The 22,510-nt window shown below is 45.2% G+C and overlaps 1 protein-coding gene and 1 long non-coding RNA gene across 2 annotated transcripts in view; both read left to right on the forward strand.

The window, feature by feature from the left end:
• LOC140723876 (uncharacterized) overlaps window positions 1–15,858 on the forward strand; it is a 60,231-nt gene extending 44,373 nt beyond the window's left edge. Inside the window, exons 9-13 of the mRNA XM_073038422.1 lie at window positions 1,353–1,445; window positions 9,330–9,425; window positions 10,620–10,691; window positions 11,429–11,535; window positions 15,588–15,858. Coding sequence (XP_072894523.1) covers window positions 1,353–1,445; window positions 9,330–9,425; window positions 10,620–10,691; window positions 11,429–11,535; window positions 15,588–15,650 — 431 coding nt within the window. The 3' untranslated portion in view covers window positions 15,651–15,858. The remainder of the gene's footprint in view (window positions 1–1,352; window positions 1,446–9,329; window positions 9,426–10,619; window positions 10,692–11,428; window positions 11,536–15,587) is intronic.
• Window positions 15,859–19,300: 3,442 nt separating this feature from the next.
• LOC140723875 (uncharacterized) overlaps window positions 19,301–22,510 on the forward strand; it is a 44,570-nt gene continuing 41,360 nt past the window's right edge. Inside the window, exon 1 of the long non-coding RNA XR_012097993.1 lies at window positions 19,301–19,484. This is a non-coding gene — a long non-coding RNA (uncharacterized lncRNA). The remainder of the gene's footprint in view (window positions 19,485–22,510) is intronic.

Consider the following 22,510-nt stretch of genomic DNA (forward strand, 5'->3'; position numbering starts at 1 on the left):
TAACTGTTCAGTGTCAGAGCGGCCGACGGAGATGGGTGCCTATGTTATCAAAGGAGGTGGGTGAACAAGTGGCTGAGGGAGATAGGTGACGGGTGTGCTGAAGCCAGAAGAGTTGTGTGGGCCAAGAAGATGTGGGAGAGACTGAGGAGAGAGTGGTGAGGAAGCAAGTAAAGAAGGGTGTAGGAGTGACCGAGGGAAGAGTAGTGAGGATGCAAGTTCAAACGCATTGCATGACATATCTGACCAAGTGGAATGGACAGAATTATCTCAGGGTTCTGAGCAGTGGGATTCTCAGTGGGAATTATCTCAGGGTTCAGCACCCCTCTGTTGCATGACGCGTCTGACCAATTGGAATGGACATAGATATCTAGGTATACTGAGCAGTGGATGTTGGGGAGGCCACTGGGACTGGTGCTGGATGTGGAACTATAGGATGAACAGAAGGTCATGTGCTGTGAGAAACATATAGTGAAATGAATGTACAGATTATGTTGATAACTGAGTGACAGCAGCATACAGGGTCAGATCCCAGTATTCCTGGATGTTACATCCTGGAGAATTGTTCTGGAGTGCATGACATATAGGGAAGGATTAACTCAGAGTAGGTATAGAGGGAATTGTCAAAGAGCCATCTAGTAGAAAGATGGACACGATTAGCTATGGACAACTTAGTTCGGCTGATGAGACCTCTCATGCGTGGCAGATGTGGAATTCAATGACTGGTGGTTGAGTGAGTACTGTATAACCTTACAAGGTAGAGTGCGATAGGCTTGTGATGGTATGATGGAATGCTGATTTTCGTGATTCCTGTAGTCTAGTCCCATCACAAACTTATTGAATACTTCCTATCCAACACTGATCATGTGTCCCTGAAAGAGACAAATTCAGTGTCTTTTGGGAACAGAACAGTGACTTTGTCTACAACCCCATAACCATCTGCAAGTGCATTGTGAGTGGTAGGGGTGGTAGAAATGGAGGCTCTCCCGTGTCTCTCTGGTGGTAATTTGAATGTTTGTGTTTCAGGAACAAGAGAGGAGGTTCTTGGGAAACAAAGATCTGAATGTAGACAAGTCACCTGGACCAGATAGTGTACACCCAAAGTTCTAAAAGAGGTAGCTGAAAAGATTATGGAGGCATTAGTAATAATCCTTCAAGAATCACTAGATTTTATATGTTTCTGGAAGACAAGAAAATTACAGATATCGCACTACTCTTGAAGACAGTAGTGAGTCAGAAAAAGGAAACTATCGGCCTGTTTTACTAATCTCAGTGGTTGGGAAGATGCTGGAGTCCCAAACTGGTAGTCTATTTCCTGTTCCTTTGTACCCACCATGTATCCCTGTTTATTACAGATCCAACATCTGTACCAACTCAACAACCCGAGGGTACAACTCCGGAGCCAAGTGATGATTTGTCCACGATCACGGACCCAGATACAAGCTCAGGTATCAGTTGTGGGGACTTGTTTTACACATACTTCTCTCTAAAATTATCATTCAATGGATTCAACCAGAATCAAGGGACTGACTGAACGGACATGGGTGGACGGATCGGAGCAGATGGTTAACGTAGCAGCCGAGGGACACGCGTGTTGGAGTGGCCACGTGAGACTGGTGTCATAGCGGCTGAGAGAGAAGGGTATCGGAGCGGCCGAGGGAGACAGGTGTCGGAGCGGCAGAGGGAGACAGGTGTCGGAGCGGCCCAGGGAGACAGGTGTTGGAGCGGCCCAGGGAGACGGGTGTCGGAGCGGCCGAGTGAGACGGGTGTTGGAGCGGCCGAGTGAGACGGGTGTCGGAGCGGCCGAGTGAGACGGTTGTTGTAGTGGCCGAGGGAGAAGGGTATCGGAGCGGCCGAGGGAGATAGGTGTCGGAGCGGCAGAGGGAGACTGTTGTCGGAGCGGCCCAGGGAGATGGGTATCGGAGCAGCCGAGTGAGACTGGTGTTGTAGCAGCCGAGGGAGAAGGCTATCGGAGCGGCCGAGGGAGATAGGTGTCGGGTCGGCAGAGGGAGACTGTTGTCGGAGCGGCAGAGGGAGACGGGTGATGGTGCAGCCGATAGTGAGGCAGCAGCAAAGGGGGACGGGCGACAGACGGACCAAGGACAGAAAGGTGTGGGAGAGACGGAAGGGAGAGTGTTGAGAGAGCAAGTAAATATGTTGTATGATGGTTCTGAACAATAGGGATGGGCTTGGGGTTTGCCATGCGCAGCAGGGATTGTGTAGGACACTGTGCCTGGCGCGTGGGTGCGTAGGAGGATTGACTTTAACATACAGAGTCAAATCTCAATATCACTGGATGCTGTATAACCAGGAATTGTTCTGGAAAGTATGATGTATTGGCAAGGAATAACAGTGTGGGATTGGAACAATTGACAAAAAGGGTTCCAGCCATCTGTTTGATGACTTAAAATCTCGTGGGAGGAGGATGCAAAATGCTGATTCTGGTAGCTGGATGAGTTCTGTATAACATTACATGATCGGATGCGATGTGCCTTTGTTTGTACGTTGGAAGTCTGGTTGTGGTGACTCCTGTAGGGTCGTCCAATCACAAGCTAGCACGTCCACTCCAACAAATTGTGTCTTTTGGGAGCAGTAGGGTACAGAGCATGACCTTGTCCACAATCGCATAACCATCTACAAGCGCATTGTCAGTGGTCGTGGGGGGGGGGGGGGGGGGGTGGGGGTTGAAATGGATCCTATTGCAAATTGCAATCGTGGAGCTTTGTCTGGACTGTGTCACCATAATGAGAGAGGAGATTCTTGGGAAACTGAAAGGTCTGAATGTCGATGAGACATCTGAATGAGATGATGTACGCCCAGAGTTCTGGTGGAGCGGGGTGAAGATATTGTGGAAGGATTGGTAATGATATTTCAAGATCACTAGATGCTGGATTGGTTCCAGATGACTGAAAAATTACAACTGTAACTCAATTTTTCAAGAAGGTAGAGAGGCAGAAGGAGGGATACTACAAGCCAGTTATTCTGGGTCCAGATGTTGGATACCCAACGGGGTGGGCAATTGTCTGTTCCTCTATTCTCACCATGTGCCAGTTTATTACAGATTCAGCATCTGTACCAACTCCGCAACCGGAGGGGACAACTCCCGAGCCAAGTGATGATTTTTCCACAAGCAATGACCTAGAAACAAGCTCAGGTATCAGTTGTGGGGATGTGTTTTACAGACACTTCTCTCTGCAATTATCATTCAACGGATTCAACCAGTATCAAGCAGCTAAATGAGAGGAGATGGGTAATGGACGGCCCGAGGGAGATGGGTGATGGAGTGGCAGATTGGGATGGGTGACAGAGTGGCCGAGGGAGCTGGGTGATGGAATGGCTAAGGGGGCTGGGTGACGGAGTGGCCAAGGGGAGCGGGTGATGGAGTGCCCGAGGAGAATGTGTGTCAGAGAGTTGTGGAGTTTGGGTGATGGAGTGATCCAGGGAGATGTTTGATGGGGTGGCCAAGAGAGTTTGGTGTGTGGTGTGTGGGAAGGCCCAAAAAGGTTTGGGAAAGACCAAGCGAGAGGGGTGTGGAAGCAAGTAAAAGTGTTTCATGTTGGGCCGGATCAATTAGACTGGACACAAATATCTAGGTATTGTGTGCAGTGTCTGTATGGAGGACATTTGCTCTGGTACGTGGCACAACGGGTTGAAGGAAAGTGCATGTGCTCTGATAATCATGAAGTGTTTCTGAAGAATGTGCAGATGTTGGTGATAATTGAGTGACCGTAGCTTTCAGGGTCAGATCTGAGTTTCCCTGGATGTTGCATCCTAGGCAAATGGTCTGGAGTGTCTGACGTATTCGGAAGATCGGACTTAGATTGGGAATGGAGTAATTATCAAAGAGGCTTTGACCCAATTGGTAGAATGTTGGAGGTGATTTGTTTGGGATGACTTAGGATCTGTCATGGGAGGAGGATGCGAACTGCAGAGACTGGTGGTTGGATGAGTGTTGTATATCCATACGTGTCCGGGCGTGATGGGCATGTGTTGGTACGATAGAAGGCTGGTTGTGGTGATTCCTATAGGCTCTTCTCATCAGAATCTAGCACAATATATCCTCTCCTAAACTCACCATGTGTCCCTGATTTAAAACACATTCATGGTCTCCTGGGAACAGTAGGGTACAGACCAAGATTTGTCCACAATCCCAGAACCATCTACAAGCACATTTGTCAGTGGTAGCTGTTTTAGATATGGACCCTCACCCAAGTCTCTGTGGTGAAGCTGTGGACTGGTCTGTGGTATGAAGGGAATATTATCCCAGGTTACACAACCTCTCCTTATAACTTAGGTACTGAAATCCAGGCAAGTGTCTTGTGAATAATTTCCACAGACTTTCTCTGCCTCATCACCGCTTCATAGCACCACAACATAACTTGTCACATTCTGATAATTCTGATAATACAGAATCTGAGGCCACAAACCAGGCACGCCCAGGATCCTCTTCAGTTTGCGTATAAGGAGAAGGTGGGAGTGGAGGATGCTATCACGTATTTGCTGCACAAGTCACTCTCTCACCTAGATGGGGTCAGTTGTGCTGTGAGGATTACATCCCTTGACTTCTCTAGTGCCTTTAACACCATCCAGCCCAAGATCTTAAGGCACAAACTAACGGAGATGGGAGTAGACTCTCACATGGTGGATTGGATAGTGGACTACTTGACAGATAGACCTCAGTATGTGCGGTTGGGAGACTGTAGGTCTGACACGGTGGTCAGCAGCACAGGGGCGCCGCAGGGAACCGTACTCTCTCCGGTCCTGTTCACCCTGTACACATCAGACTTCCAATATAACTCGGAGTCCTGCCATGTGCAGAAGTTCGCTGATGACACGGCCATAGTGGGGTGTGTCAGGAATGGACAGGAAGAGGAGTATAGGAAACTGATACAGGACTTTGTGATATGGTGCAATTCAAACTACCTGCGTCTCAATATCACCAAGACCAAGGAGATGGTGGTGGACTTTAGGAGATCTAGGCCTCATATGGAGCCAGTGATCATTAATGGAGAATGTGTGGAGCAGGTTAAGACCTACAAGTATCTGGGAGTACAGTTGGACGAGAAGCTAGACTGGACTGCCAACACAGATGCCTTGTGCAGGAAGGCACAGAGTCGACTGTACTTACTTAGAAGGTTGGCGTCATTCAATGTCTGTAGTGAGATGCTGAAGATGTTCTATAGGTCAGTTGTGGAGAGCGCCCTCTTCTTTGTGGTGGCGTGTTGGGGAGGAAGCATTAAGAAGAGGGACGCCTCACGTCTTAATAAGCTGGTAAGGAAGGCGGGCTCTGTCGTGGGCAAAGTACTGGAGAGTTTAACATCAGTAGCTGAGCGAAGGGCGCTGAGTAGGCTACGGTCAATTATGGATAACTCTGAACATCCTCTACATAGCACCATCCAGAGACAGAGAAGCAGTTTCAGCGACAGGTTACTATCGATGCAATGCTCCTCAGACAGGATGAAGAGGTCAATACTCCCGAATGCCATTAGGCTTTACAATTCTACCGCCAGGACTTAAGAACTTTTTAAAAGCTATTATTAATGCTTTTTGAGATAGTGATTTAGATGCATATCATATATTTTACTGAGTTAAGTATTGTATGTAATTAGTTTTGCTACAACAAGTGTATGGGACATTGGAAAAAGTTGAATTTCCCCTTGGGGATGAATAAAGTATCTATCTATCTATCTATCTATCTATCTATCTATCTATCTATCTATCTATCTATCTATCTATAGTTAATGTCCTGACTGATGAAGGGCAGCATTAACATGATCAGGTCAACCATCTAGCAAACTGAATGTACTGTATTTGAGGAAATATCTATTCTTGAAAAGAAAAATATGGAAACCTCTTCACACTGCATGGGAGCTCACTAGAAGCCAGTCTAATATCAAATAATTTTGAGTTTTTAAAGCTCTGTAGAGCTGATAGCTGTTTTGTCCCTCACCAGAGCTCAGAGCTGAATGAGCTATAGTTATTAATCTGAACATCCATCTGCTGCTGTTTACACATTCAGGATCACTTAAGTTACCCGGCCGATTCTCATCATTCTGAGTCAGGTGGTGGTTTAATATAAATATTTCTTTTCAGGAAGATTTTCTCTGTCAGTCTGTGCAATTTACTCACATAAATATCCTGTAGTTATTCAAGTCTTCAGATTCATATTAATGGAATGATGGCTGAGTAACTGCCTATCATGTCCATAAAACCATGAGGCAGCTGGGCCTGTACATCCTGGAATTCTGCAGAAAGAGTGGGGGATCTCACTGAAACCTTTCAAATCTTGAAAGGCCTCTAAAGAGTGGATGTGGAGAGGATGTTTCCTCTGGTGGGGGAGTATAAGACCAGTGGACACAGCCTCAGAATAGAGGGATGTCCACTTAGAACATAGATGAGGAGGGGAATGGTAAATCCGTGGGACATTTGTTACAGGTGGCCGAGGATGTCAAGTCATTGGGTAATGGTTGGTCAGGGCATGAACGGAGAAGCCAGAAAATTGTGCCTGAGAGGGAACTGTGTCAGTTTTAATGAAATGGACCAAATGGCTTTATTCTGCTCCTGTATCTTATGGCATATAGGTTTACCAACTATATACCAACTCCCTGGAACCTTGACACCTGAATAATCAAAAAAAATTAGCCTCCTTTTCAAATGCCACAGCTGTCCATGGCAATGAGTTCCACAGAAACCCCACCCTCAGGTTGAAGAAAATCCTCCTTATTTTATGTTATGTATTGTTTATTTAGCGATATTGAGCAGAGGAGGCTCTTCCAGACCTTCCAGCCAATTTGTCCAAGCCACCACCGACTAACTCGATTAATCCTAAACTAATCATGGGACAGTTTACAATGACCAGTTCACCAACCTGATATGTCTTTGGACTGTGGGAGAAATCCTGATCACCCAGGGAAACCCCGTGCATTTTGCATGGAGCCCTACCAAATGGAACCGGAATTGATCTCCAAACTCCAGAATGCTCTATGCTGTAATAGTGTCGTGATCACCACTACGATACTGTGGTGCCCATCTCTGTTCTAAATGGACCTTCCTCAAGTCAGATGCTTGAAAGGTCATTACTAATGCTTCCTCAATCCCTTAGGCTGCTTATTTCAGATCCCTCTGGGTGTAGACCAACTGGATCAGGTGAATTATCTACCAACAGGCATTTTCTCTCCAAGCAACTTCTTCCGCCGACACATTTGAATGTATGGCATTCTGCTTCTGTCTTCCATAGTGAAGATTGACAACAAAATAATTATTTTGTTTGGCACTTTTTCTTTTTCTCACATTAATACGTCCCAGTGTCAGTTTCCAACAGTCCGATGCCTACTATCATTTCTCGTTTCCTCTTTATATATCTGAAACTTTTTTAGATCTTCTTTTATATTATTTGATTGCTTTCCTTCATATTTTATAATTTTTCTTATGTTTTATACTTAACTTCTGTTGGTTTTCAAACCTTCCCAATCATGTATCTTCCCATTATTTTTTGCTACATTATTTTTGCTACATTAACTTCCCTTGTCAGCCACAGTTGCCTTGAGAGTACTTCTTCATTTTTGGGGTATCTATCTTTGCCTTTAAAAGTGCCTCCAGAAACTCTTGCCATTGTTTATTCTCTCTTCTTTCCCTGCTAATGTCCCTTTCTAATCAAAATTCACAAGCTCCACTCTCATGCCTCTGTAATTCCCTTTACTCTAATGAAACACGGATGCATCTGACTTCATTCTCCTTCTGAAATTGTAGGGTGAATTCTTTCATAATATGAACAGTGCATCCTAAGAATTGTTTACCCTCAGCCAACTATGCATCTGTACCGTCACCCTATTCATGCCTTGACAGACATGTGACAGTGGAAGTAGTCCAGAGATTACTGCTTGGAAGTCTTGCTCTTCTGCCTCTTCCATAACTCCCTATACTCACTGTGCAGCCAATCTTCCCCATTTCTACCCATGCTACAGGTGCCGATGTGCACCATGGGCTCTGGCTGCTCATCCTGTCTCAAGAATATTTTGCAGTCTCTCTGCGACATCTTTGACCCTAGCACCTTGCAGGCAACATACTATCCTGGCGTTTCCTGCTCAGCCAGAGAATCTGCTGTCAGTCCTCTGAACTATTGTGTATCCTTCCACTATCGCTCAACTTGAATTTACCTTTACCGTCTGACCCTTAAAGTCGGCCTTATTGCCACGGCCTGGTGGATGCTACTGTGCTTTGATAGGTCACCCCCCCCCCCAGCAGTATCCAAAGGGGTATACTTGCTAAATGCAGCGGTCACCGGGGAACCCTGCACCATCTACTTACACCCCGTAGTTCTCCAGGTGATCAGCATATTACTCTTTGGAGCCTGCACTCTGGGTGTGTGCAATTCAGTAAAAGATTCATCCAAGATGTTTTCAGCCTCCAGGATATTCTGAGTATCTCCAGCTCAATTTCCCTGATCTCCTCAGTCAGGAGCTGAAGTTGGCCGTCCTGCAGATGTAGTCATCAGGGAGACTCTTGGGTACCCTAAGATCCCATATGATAGAGGAGGAGCATTTCACTGCCTTAGCTAACATCCTGGCTATAATAGATATGTCTTTGGCTCTAAAATCTTAAGCTTAAGTTCTACAATCAACTAATTGATTGCAAACAATTCAGCACCTTGGTCTCTGCCTGTTCTTGCCAAAGCCTTTTGAGTGAAAGCCTGACCATTCTATCACTGATTTGCTCCAACAACAGCCGCTCCACCCACACCTCATTTTTCTTTATTGACCCTTGATAAGTCACTAACAATCCAAGTGATTCCTGTCAGTTCTCGGTCACTTTTAAAAGCTGGTGCATAAAGTCCACAAGGAACCATCTTCAACTCACAACGTGACCTTCTGCTCGGCAGGCATGTCCTGACATATGAAAACCACAAAAACTCTCCAATTCACTCCGCGATCTCCCACTCAGCAGATATCAATGGGAAGAATAATGGTTACCTCCAAAGGAGAGGAATAAGGAAAGAGAGATGGGTCCTATGCCAGGATGCAGGGTGGAGAATGCAGGAGTAAAGGAAAAACCCAGTTCTTGGGATTGTCCACGTGCACAGCGGTGTCTTCAAGCTCAGGTGTGAGTAGTGCGGATTACTGAAAATAAATATTATTCGCACATTACTTCCATGAAATTTATCCCCACTCAGAAGGAGGGTAATATCAATTGTTTGTGCTGGAAAGATGGTGAAGGTAAGAGGAATAATGTTGCCTTCAACATGGAATCCTCCCTCTGCTCCACAAACAACTGTCCCAGCCCAATGACTTTTCTCAAAGTTCACACCCTCAACTCTCTCTGTTCTTTTATTCCAGATACCCAGGTATCAACAAGTGAAGAAGCCAGAAATTCATCATCTGGAGAATACACCCAGGAACCATCATCTGTCCCAGTGAGAGATACATCCACAGGTACCAAATTCTGTTTCTGTCAGGCTCATTCAGTCTCTCCTATTCTCTGACCACAAACAGCTCATGGATTAATTCACCTGCTAGATATCCAGTACAGTGCAGAGTATTGCCAAAAGTGTTAAGTCCTGTGACATGTAACCTGTGACGGGTTAAAGAATCAGCAGAAATGGAAAACACTTTGGAGTCTGGTATTGTTATGAACTAATAGTATTTATTAGTAACTATGTCATACAGTACTATAAATGCAGATATATTACACAGGTTAGCAATGATATATATGTGTGTGTGTTTATATAGTGTGGAAATAGGAACAAAAGTGGGCTCTTTCAAACCTAGGGGTGGATGGATATAGTCTGACGATGATGAAGAAAGTTCAGTTCAGTTTGAGGTAGTTAGTTGAGTAACATTGGAGAGAGAGAGAGAGAAGTGAGCTGATGCCGTCCATCTTCCCGTTGTCTTCGGAAATCCTGTTGAAGTCACCGACTGTGACCATAATACATGGGATCATTCCACAGTGATGGAATTATCACCCAGGCAAGGGTGCACACACAGAGGAGGTTTATGAGGATGATTCCAGGAATGAAAGGCTTAACATATGAGGTGCAATTGGCATGTTGGCCCTTTGGTAATCACTGGGATATAGAAGAATGCAGGGGGATATAATTGAAATCTACAGAGGGTTGATAGGACTAGAAAAGTTGGATGTTTCATGACTGGTCAGGGCATCATAGTCTATGGTGGGAAGACAGATGTAAGGAGTAGAATGGGGTCTACGATCAGCCATGACGAGTGGCAGAGCAGATTCAAAGGGGTGAATGGCCTAATCTGTCCCGATGGCTTATGGCCTAATTGTAGAGGTGAATGGCATCAGTTTTTCATCTTTCCCATCTCTGCCACATTTCAGCATCATCTGAGATCACTCAAGGTATTTGAGCACTGTACCAATAGCTGGAATTACTGAGAGGGATACTTCCTGGAAGTTCATTCTATCTCATGCTGAAGACAGTGACAGTTGTTTAGGAGACCAATTTGATCATGCAGGGCTAAGTGTCTTAGAGATTTCACCGAGGTAGGAAATCATGCTTTTCTCCAAACCTCTGTCTCACCCTGATGATGTATTTCAGTGATTGCAACTTGTCAACCTCTTATGCTCTTTATTTTATTGTCTCCATCTGCTGACTTCCAACGCTGAAGGACACAGTGAGTCATCAACTAAAGGACCCATTCAGGAAACATCCTCTGCCCAAGTTGAAGAAATGTGCTCAGGTATTGTGTGTGTGTGTGTGTGTGTGTGTGTGTGTGTGTGTGTGTGTGTGTGTGTGTGTGTGTGTGTGTGTGTGTGTGTGTGTGTGTGTGTGTGTGTGTGTGTGTGTGTGTGTGTGTGTGTGTGTGTGTGTGTGTGTGTTTGTTTGTTTGTTGTGGGGATGCAAGTTGGTTTACTGTAAGGTCCCCAGTCAATGCTGCATCCTCAGTCAATGGACATAATGTGTGATCCACCCTCAGGAAGCAGGAACAAATACCATATCAGCACATTGTTGGAGGAACCGCTCTGAAAATATTGCGTTTCATGTTTCAACATCACAGCACACCCTCTGCTTACAGTTCCTCAGCACATTGCTTCTATGCTCCACCTTCACCTTTGCTCTCTGATAGTCTCGACATCTTCTCTCTGTATCTCCCCACCCTTCACTCCACACACCTCACACTGTACAGTCCGTACATCTCATCTTTGAAGATCGTTTAATCCCATTAGTTGTATTCCAAATTAGACTCAGATAAGACCCCTCCCTATCACCTGTTTCTACTCCTCCTCATCCATCCCAGTCCATCAAACCTTCTTTCCCTGCTGAGCTCCCTTTGTGTCACAGTGCAGATCATGATGTTTTGCATTCCCTGGTGACATAGTGTCTGATCTTACCTTCACAATCGCCAAACCTGTTGGTGTTGCTGTCTCTGGGTTGGGCCAGATGGAAATGTGACTCTAAACTGCATTAATCTTCCAGCCAAGGGGCTCCCAACAGAGAAGGAGTGTGAGGAGATGATTAACACAGTCCTAGTGTTACACATTGGACAGAACATCCCTGAAAACTCCGACAAGTTTCTCCAACAGGTGAGACATTTATTCCTCATTTACTCCGGTTTGAAGAACCTGGCTGATGTAGCTGTGGTTGTATCTCCCCATTTTCCCCTCCCATGACCGGTGACCACTGTTTCTCATTGAATGGTGGTTATCCATCCACTGTGATTAACAGTGGCTGCTCCCAATTTGCCATTCGTAGTTAACATTGTTTGCCAATTTAAACTCTCCATCAACACAAATTGAACATAGTTTGCACATCCCCCATCAGCTTTGCTCCTTCATTCCCAGATGCGTTTCATATTTCTGTTGTAGGGAAAGGGATTTAACTGGTTTGAGGGGTTTAGTGCAATCATCTTTGGGTGGTGGGTCGGAGATGTGTCTCTGCCAAATGAGGTGTTGGGTTGTTCCTTTCCCCTGGTGACCTGCAGGCCACCCTTACATAATGTATAGCAATGGCTCCTAACCTCCGGTCTGCAGACTGATACATTGCTGCGAAGAATGCAGCGGTAGCCAGAGTAGTACTCAGCATATCTTTGAGAAAAAAGCCGAAATAAACAAGTTAATTAATTAGGTGCTGCCCGGCACGTAAATGTCAGCTGAGATCAGAGGCAATTCAATTGGCAGGCACCTAATTAATTAGCTTGTCTATTTCAGCTTTTTTCTTAAATATGTGCTGGGTGTGTTCCGGCTACTGCTGCATTCTTCGTGGAAATTTATTGGTCCGCAGCCAGGACGTTGGGGACCGCTGACGTATTGCACTGCTCAGCCTCCTAAATTAGGGTCATGTGAAACTATGGGTGCAAGTTGTGACTGGTCGTATGAACAGCTGGTGCAGATAGCAAATCTTGATTGCATCCAGAATCTGAAGTTTATGGACAATGGATGGGATCACACATCTTGTAAAGACATAGTCCAGAAGAAGGCAATGGCAAATCACATTTGTAGAAAAGTTTGTTTTGCTTGCATGGTGGGTGGTGGTGGGGGGCTAAAGCTTTTCTTGGTTTATTTATGGGAGGGGGAAGAAGATTTTAGGTTCTAATATTTCTCTCATTCGTTCTTTGTGGTTGTGGATGTCTGAGAAGAGTGCAGATTTCAGATACTGTTTTGTGTACCTTCTCAGGTATTGAACCATTAAACATTCATGGGATAGACATGATGAAGATGAGTGGAATCATGTAGCTCACGGTTTTCCAAACGTTTTTATGCCATGGAACTTTACCATTAATTGAAGGACTGTGGACTGCAGGTTGGAAACCCTTGATCTGGATTGAGGGAGATGAAATGAATTTCCTGGGTTTTTTTTTTTGGATGTTGTGGGTAGTATTCCATTTTATTATAGGAACTGGAATATGAGGTCTGTGATGAAAATGTTGTCCTGCCCAATAAAAGACAATGTAATCCTTATTTTGGGGGAAGGAGCCACATCTATTATGGAGCAGAGACTGTCATGGTTTGGAGGAGGGGAAAAGTCCTGAATGTGTGGAGTGTAGGGGGCTTCATTGTTTTGAAAGAGGAGATGCCCGGGTGTGATGGGGAAGATCATTCCTCTCATGTCCACACACAGAGATTTCCATGAACTTTCAGCACAGGGTTTCCTCTCGTGTGTTGAAAGATGATTTCCCCTGGTAGGTGTAGGGTTGCAGGTTGCTTTATGAGGAACGCAAGTAGTCTGAATCCAAAGGAATGGGATTCTCTCAGTGTTTAGAAGGTGTGATTCTTGATGTGAAGGAGAGTCAATCTCTTGATGTCCAGTGATGGATTCTGTGGGTGATGTAGGAGGTGTGCTGGTGGATCTGGTGTCCTGGTCTGAGTCATCATCCCCACGCAGCGCTGTTTAACGGTGTTTCTTCAGTTGTCTCACACCGTCGACTGTCCATTCAATAGGTGAGAAGCCGAGAGAGCAGGTAAGGCTTGTCCATGTGTTATGGTTACACAGAACCAAGAATGCAGGAAGAAGGAAAGGAATTGATTCTCTTGATCCTGAATTACAATCATTCAATGTATCACTGGATAATGGGTGGGGTTGCTGGTGATGAGTTACTGTGGTGGGGAATCTGGGATGATGGTCAAAAATCAAAGCTATAATTGTATGATTATACATCTCGACTTTGCATGTTATACAAATTAGTGGAAAACCAGTTAATCTCTCATTCTGCCAATTGGAAAGAATGCCCAGTGACCAGTTAACCCCAGTTAGTGTGGTTAACATTATTTCCCTTCCATAATCAATATTACTTCTTTTCTCCATCATCATCATCCCACATTTTCATAGTTTGTTCCACAGTCAGCAATGCTCCCTCCTTCCCAGATGCCAGTTTCCCATCATATTTCCCAATGACTGGCATTTCCACTCAGCTACAGTTGCCAGAGTTTGGTGGTGCTGATGATCACTTTCTGACTTTACTGGTGTTTGATGAGATGGTTTATCCTTCACTTTGAGCTGTTCTGGTTCCCTTGATTTCTAGAGTAGAATGTTTTCCATGGTACTCGTTGAAGTGTTTCCCTCAGATTTGGAGAGAAGAATATCTCCCAAGTTGTGTAAAGGAAGAGGCAATCTCACTTGTTTTGTGAAATTGAATATGTGGTTGTGGCTGGGCGGTATGTGGGAATTCCACCAGTCTGAGGTTTGGGTTTCCAGTGGTGTAGAGGAGTGGGTGAAGAATGCACACAAAAAAGTGGTCGTAAATGCCCTTCAGGACAGGCAGCAGTGGGAAGGCGAACCAGACTTTGTTTCAGCTGAGAGAACCTTTGTTGGAACTAGATGGGGAAGAGGGTGGGGTCTGGGGGAGAAAAGTGTTGCTCTGTTTAAGAGACAGGGATACACTGCACTGCGAAAGGCAGTCTGTAAGATGGTTAGTTCTTTTCTGATGTAGGAAAAGGAAGTTAGCTGTTATAAGGGGACTTATGGAATACCCTAGACTGAGGGATTTGAGAAGGGTCCCTAACTTTCTTTTTGGAAGTGCAGTATACAGCATTGTTCTTTTTCTTTTTCAGAGGGGAAGGGTTGGGATCTGAATCATTGGCTTTATCCACAACCAAGGAAACGGGGAATACTTATTTTGTACGAAGGAGTTCTTTCTGGTTTAGGCAGGAACCAGAGGAAATGGATAGTCTTGCATGCAGAGTGAGCGATCTTTGTAGGTTTGGAAAAGATTCCCTGTGTGATGGGAACGCTGATTCCCCTGATGGCCTCATGGGGAGATGTCCTTGATCTGTATGTTGGAAGGTGATTTCCAACACCTGATGAGTTTAGGGTTGGTTGTTGATTAATCAGGAAAATTAATGATCTGTTTTGGAAGGGATTAAGTCTCCCTGTGTTTTGGTGATGTGATTCCTGTTGCGAAGGAGAGGGATTCTCAATGCATACGGATGGATTTCTGTGGATGATGCTGGGATGAGACAAGTATTCTGCTGTCCTGCTAGGGGTCATGAACCCAACACAGTGCAAATTCCACACAAATTACTGAGGGAACTCAGCAGGCCAGGCAGTATCCATGCAAAAGACTATTATTGATGCTCTCATGCGTTCCAATTCTCACTGTTTTTGGGCTCTAGTATGATAAAAAGGAGCATGTGATTCACAAATAAAAATGCTCAGTTTAATTGAACAAAATCGCTGTTTGTAATATTTAGGGGAACAAAGTGTTGGAGGCTGAACACTTTAGGGGTCATTGTAAATTGATAGATCAATATATAATAATGAGAACCTGAGCTGCAGAGTCCTTGAAACTGAGTCCATAGGTTGTGGCTTCAGTTTAGTATTGATATGAGTGAAGTTATCCATGTTGGTTCAGCAGCCCAAAGGTTGCAGCGTAACAATTATCCTTGATCTGGTCATGTGAGACCTCAGACACCTCTACCTTCTGTTCAATGGCAGCAGTGAGAAGAGAGCATGGCTTGGATGGTAGGGATCCTAGTTGTCCTATGATCTGCTGAAGGGTTTCAGCCCAAAACATTTTCCACTGGTGCTACCTGGGCTGCTGAGATCCTGGAGGATCTTCTGTAATTTGCAGCATCTGCAGATTTTCTCTTGTTTGACAGTGCAAATTGACCGTGTTTCTTCACCTATTCCTGTTCCACAGATGCGTGAGATACTGATAGAACAGACCCCCTGCAAGTACGTCCTGTCCAAGTACAAAAAATAAACAGAACAGAGAATGCAGGAAGAGTGAAAAGAATTGACATAGAAGATCCTGGATTATGGTCATTCAATATATCACTGTATTTAATCTATTGGCGGAATGGCAATGGTGGTGGGGTGTTGTCGTCGGGAATCTGAGACAGTGGGGGTGGATCTAAGCAAAAGAAAACACATATTTATCTGTATAGTCCGTCTTCTGCATTTCCTAAATATTATTGATAAACAGGTTACACTTTTCCATTTTCAAAGTTTAAAGTACATTTTATTTGTAAAGGGGGGGGTTCTTCTTTTATTGCTACTGCGTACGTTAATCAAAATGGCTTCTTTGTTTTGTTAAAAAAAAAGAATGCTTCTTTGTTATGGACAAGAAAGGAATGTAGGGTTATGGGCTGAGTGCGGGTCAGTGGGATTAGGTGAGAGTAAGTGTTCGGCATGGACGAGAAGGGCCGAGATGGCCTGTTTCCATGCTGTAATTGTTATATCGTTATAATAAGTGTTTTCTCTCACAGCTTGTTTGGATTAAAATTACTGATAACAAGAATTGTATTCATTTGTTAACCAATTGGGATAGATGTTATTTTCTCTTCTGGATCTGTCAGCTATTATTGGCGGGCTTTTGGGGAGTCGGCGCGAGGGGGTGAGAGACAGAGGACACGATGCTGTAAGCTGAGCGACGGAACAGACCCGAGCGGGGTTCCGAGGCCATGGTTATTGGCGAGGAGACGAAGACAGGGAGTGCTTACGGGTGGTCCTGTGCTGCGAGTCGAGTAGGTCTGAGGGGATCGAATGGTGGCCAGAATACTTCATTAATTGAGCTCTAACAGTTGTGCACAAAGTGGTTTGGACTTTGATAAGTTTGGTGCCTTTTCCTTTTCCTTTTATATTGTATCTCTGTTAAGTACATAGCTCCAGTAAGATCTTTAAAGTGAACTCATTTAATCTCATATGGTGTACTGTCTGTTATTTGGTGTGCTGGGGACATCACACATCACCCACCCAGATTACCCAGTATGACGGGGCCAAAGGCTGCTCCCCCTAGATGGAAGCGGCCTGAGCGAGCCTGAGGCTTACCAGGGGGTTACATATTATTAAAGCAATTATACTTCACCATAAACAACCCTGAAATTAATCCTGTTGTCATCTATAGAAGAATAATCACAGCAGAATCAACAATAGATTGCCCAACTAAGGCCTTCAGCCAGAGTGCAGAAGACAACAACCTGAGCAAATACAAAATGAAGAGATGATGATAAATAAAAGTCCTACATATCAAAAACATGAGATGAAGAGTTCTTGAAAGAGAGTCCATTGGTTCTGGAAACATTTCAATGATGGGTGAAGTCAAGTGAAGTTATCCTCTTTGAGTCAAGTGCCTGATGATTGAAGAGTGGTAACTGTTCCTGAAACTAGTGGTGTGAGTCTGAGGGCTCCTGTACCACAAGCTGGATGGCAACAGCAAGAAGAGAACATGTCCTGGGTATTGGGGATTTCCTGATGATGGATTCTGTTTTCCTGCCATAGCTCTTCATGTAGATGTGCAGAACAGTTGGGAGGCCTTTACCCCTTATGGACTGGGCAGTAACCACTACATTTGGTATGATTTTCTGTTCAATAGCATTGGTGTTTACATTGTGCCACTGCCAATTAGTTGTCAATGATTGAATGCAGTGGCTAAATCTTATCAATGAAAGATACATTCATGATATTCTCATTTGCTTCTGTAATTGATTCTGCATCTGATCATAGACGGCATTTGTTCCCCTTTTATTTCAGTAGTGATATTATTGTCATTTATCTACATTGTGAACATTAACACACTAAAGACACACAAGAATGTACAGTTATCCCTAGATGACTTTAGTTTTAACTAGCGGCCCTATTTGGCCTAGTATTTATTGTTTTCTTCCACTTTTTACACTAATCACATTAAAGTCTGTGACCTATCGACCCGATTCAGTGTCCGTCAGTTCGCACTTGGGCCATATTATTCGAACCGCAGTGACAGGCAGAGAGAATAAATCCAAACAGACTGCAGATAACACAAAATATGCTGGTGGTAGCCTTAGATACAGGATAAAATTGATAACCAGGGAAAAACAACTGAGAAAACTTGCCCCACTCTCCATGAACTCTCATTTCCATCCCCCGCATGTCTACTCTCTCCTTGACAAATGATATTGGTCATTTAGAATCAAAAAGTTTGGGAACCACTGATCTGCAGTATCAATGCCCCATAATTTTACCGCTCAATACAGTTTCTCCTCAGCCCCTGACTTCGTAATGAAAATGCATGATTGTTCAACCTAACAGAAGGAGGGAGGCGATGGTGGGAGGTGTTCCGTAGTTATAATGTGCTTGGAGGTAGGTACGGAAGGAATGTCTTTCACACAGAAACTGGTGAGTGAGTGGATTGAACTGCCCGCGACGGTGGAAAAGGCGCATAAAATAGGGTCTTCTAAGAGAGTCTTAGACAGGAACATGGAGCTTAGAAAAAGATAGAAGGCTATATCGTAGGGAAATTCTAGTCATTTTCCAGAGGCCGTTACATGGTCGGCTCAGCATTGTGGGCCGAAGGACCTGAAATGTGCTGTAGATTTCTATGTTCTCTGTTCTCCGGTATCACTTCATGTCCTAGCCCATCAAGAATCTATCAAACTCTGCCTTAAATATACTTAAAGCCTTGGTCTCCACAGCCACCAGTGGCAAAGAATTCCACATATTCACCACTCTCTGGCGAAATAAATTCCTTCTCATCTCCATTCAGCACAGCTGCCTGAGGCAAAGAGTTCCATTGCCCCCGCTAATGACCACAGGATTTAAATACAAGTGAAATGGGGCATGGTCTATCCGCTGGGTATTCGAACGGAAATTTACCTGAGCTACATCAGTCAGCATCCCCGATCTTGCAGGACGTTTCCCGCCGGGAACGATTCTGCAAGCGGGATCTCTGGAAAGCGAGCGTTATTCAAAAAAAATCCTACCATGAAAGCATTTTGAATAAGCCTTGAGGAGCCTGGCAGTGGATGGGCTACAGCAGCAGAAGACCACGAGCACATCCACTCAGTGGCCACGTTATTAGTTGCAGGAGATACCCAATATTGAATACCCATGGAGGCCGGCGAATATTTGAGGGTCTCATGCCGCTGAGCAGTTAGAGTGCCAACATCATGCTCCCGAAACCCGACTGGAAGTGATCCGGAAAGAGGAGCAAATACCCAGCGAGCCAGAAAAGCAACCTTCCCGATACGTTGTATTGGACAGTTCCCCTTTCGTATGACTTATCTTACACGGGGGTGACTTAAGGGGCGGGGGTTCCGCGACCTCTTATACAGCAAAAAAAACATGCAAAATAACATGAATTTTATAGCCAGACTTCTGTAATTAAACACAAAATGAAACAGGGAAATTGATTTACAGATTAGTTTTTGCTGAATTCCCTGCAATTATTTAGCAAAGGGCTTGACATATCTTGTTCACAGTTGAAGTGGGAGGGAGCTGGAGAAGGGCTTTGATTTGATTCCGAATGAGCAGGTGACTGTGTGCTGGGACGTTTAAGGTGAAACTCGTCTTGCCCCGGGCAGGACGGGACCTGCTGGGCGGAGCTTCGTATCTCGCAGAGCGTGAGCGGCTCGAGTTCACAGCCTGGGACTTGCAGACTTTAACGAGAGGACGTCCGTCCCACGTTTGGCGTCGAGCAAGCTTTTCCGACCGATTAGATGCGATGGACCCTTACCATTATCCGTGGGCGCCAGGTCGGGGACAGCTGGGATTGAATAATAAGGAGAGAACTTGTGAGATCGGCCCAGAAATCAACTGAGAAGATAAATGCGGACGTGAGGTAAGGTTAACGCAGCTTTTTATATTTCTGCATGTGTTTCACCTTGTGCCCCTCAGGGATTCCCCTGTTCGTTGTGCTCCTCCTCCTCAGCCCACGGTCCGACCCGCTCCGGTCGAAGATAAGAAGTAAGAACACAGGTAATAGGAGCAGAAGTCGGCCATCTGCCCCGTCGAGCCGGCTCTGCCATTCAGTAAGGTCATGGCTGATCTGACCATGAACTCATCTCCACCTGCCTGCCTTTTCCTCATCACCCTGAATTCCCCTAGTATTTAAAAACCTATCCAACCTTGTCTTAAGTATATTTACTGAGGTATGCTCAACTGCTTTATCGGGCGGAGAATTCTCCACTCTCTGGGAAAGAAGATCTCCATCCTAAATCTACTCCCCGAATCTTGAGACTATGCATCCTCGTTCTAGTCTTTCCTACCACTGGGAAAGAAAAACTTTCCTGCCTCTATTTTTCCATCCCTGTTATATTTTTATATGTACCTATCAGATCTCTTCTCAATCTTCTGAATTCCAGCGCGTACAGTCCCAGGTGAATCAATAGTTCCCCGTAGTCTAATCACCCCCCCCCCCCCATCTCAGGAATCAACCCGGTGAACCTCCTCTGTACCGCCACCAAAGCCAGACCCGACAGCTGTGTCAGGTGGGTGGCACCATGGCTGCGGTGTCCACCTCTTCCCCAGGCCGAGGATGTCAGTGGTTCTACCAGTCCTGCTGCATCCCTCTCCCACAGACGCGGTGTGGGATCAGTCAAGGGTCACGGGGCACAATCTGACACTCGACTACTTGGGTCCCTTTCGTAGGGCAGTGTGAGGTGAGGGCCTCTGTCGGCCAGATTTGAGCATCGATGTTGTGCCCTAGCTGTCTAGATACGCAAACCAGGTCAGTACGATACGGAGAGCAAGCTGTTGCCCATGTAGCAGGCTGCCCCGCTCCACGCGCATAATGAGCAGCAAGGATCGGCAGAGATCCATACAGTTTGACACCGGCAGCGTCTCAGGAGTTGCCAGTCAGGGTTGAAATCAATTTAGGAACTGCAGCTCCGGAGTTTTCCCTCTGTGTTTACTATCGAATCCTTTCTCATGAGTAGATTCAGCCATAAGGTAGCGGAGGTTTGAGATCAGAGTATTCCTTCCAATCGAACTGTCAACCGCGGCTGACGAGCCACATCTGCCCGAAACGGCAATTATTAAGACTCTTGCTCCGTCTCCTGTCAGTAGAAACTGTTCCGTCGGGGTCAGTAGCTAAGCGACACGTGCAGGCCAGGAGCCGGACTTGGTTGTCAAAGGCTATTTAGGTGAACGCCATTGGGAGCATTTAATAGGCAGAGGGACCTTGTTCCCATTAACACCCTTGGCTGTAACAACCTGGAGGAATCAGGGCAGTGCACCGACCACGAAAAAAAAGAAAAAAAAGATTATAAACCCTCAGCATTTCGGGCAGCAACTCTAACGGTACTAATTCACTCTCAGATTCGATATCACATAAATATTATCTCTATCGATTTTGCTGCCATTCCGTGGAGAAGGAATGGTTAAACAATATATTAAACCAAGTTCCTTCAGTATTGATTGACAGCAAGCTACCGAGCCGGCTGCTCCGATTTCAGCAGAGAGGTCGCTCCCTCTCCTGAGGAATGTGTGTGTTGGAATTCGCCCTGCGGGCAGGCAGCTGCTTGCACAGAGATTCTGAGCCCCACAGGATAACAGCCTGCACCGCTCAGGTCAGCCAAAGGCCCCTCAGCTGTTTGGCTGCATGAATCGATTCGGAAAATATATCGAACAAGTGATAGAAATTTTAAGTAGGATCTCGGCGAGAATACTGCCGCTTCTGATGTTTGTTTCACGGTATTCATTCACGCAGCATTTTTGTTAAAGTGTCTTTGTTTTGGAGTCAGGGATCCAGGAGTCACCGGCTTTCTTCTGCCGGCGATATTATGTGTTCGGCCGCTGTTCTTGTTTTGAAATCATTGGCACGGTTAGGATTTCCCATTGGTTTATCCAAGATCAAAGCTGCATTGTGGTGTGTCGGGGAGGTTTTAAAATCATCCCGGTGAGAGAGTAGGAACACGAGTTGTTTGTTGTCTTTGAATGACCGCGTGGTTTACGAAAAGATTTAGAAACAATTAAATTTACAAACAAGAGAAAATCTGCCCCTCCCCCTTTTTCCCGTGGTCCTCTGTCTCTTTCATCAATCAACCTCCCAGCATCTGAACTTCATCCCTTCCTCTTCAGGATTCACCTATCATCTGGATTTTCTCTCCTTCCTCACTCCTCCTCCAATTTATAAATCTATTCCTCAGTTTTTTTTTCTCTCCGAAGGGTCTCGCCCGATATGTCGACTGTATTTTTTCCCACAGTTGCTGGCTGGCCTGCTGAGTTCCTCCAGCATTTTATATGTGAAACAATATACCCGTCAGTTTAGTGCTTTGGTGAACCCCTTTGGTCGCATCCACTAAAGGAAAGATTCATTTCTTATCAGAAACGCGAGAAAATCTGCAGATGCTGGAAATCTGCATACAGCACGCACAAATTGCAGTAGGAACTCAGGAGGCCAGGCATCACCTATGGAAATTCGTAAACAGTTAGCGATTCGACCTGAAAACTTTCATCAGACTCATTTTCTTATGTCTGCTCGCCTTGTAACTTTTTGCAGAAAATTTAAAAAAGTATTCCTTTGGAAAACAGGAGGATAGCTATTAGCCCGTTAATAATCCATACCACGAATGACACTACAGGTGTCATAAGGAAATCGATTCCAAAAGCATTAGAAAACTAAATAAGCGAGAAAGAGATGATAAAATTTACAACTGTAAGATCAGAAGTACAGAACTCGACTCCTGAGAGCTGATAAACTCCAGGGACCTAATGGTAATCAGTCCACCGATGTCGTGGAAGTGTCTTTCATTTGAAAACTCACTCGACAACGTGCCTAGGTCCCGGATGCTTTCCTTGGCTGCGTAAGTCCAGGGAAGACGCACTCTGGTCCCGCCAAAATCGGGAGACTGATGCAGCGCACCC

The sequence above is a fragment of the Hemitrygon akajei genome, unplaced genomic scaffold (assembly GCF_048418815.1).
Source record: "Hemitrygon akajei unplaced genomic scaffold, sHemAka1.3 Scf000143, whole genome shotgun sequence".
NCBI classification, from domain to species: Eukaryota; Metazoa; Chordata; class Chondrichthyes; order Myliobatiformes; family Dasyatidae; genus Hemitrygon; species Hemitrygon akajei.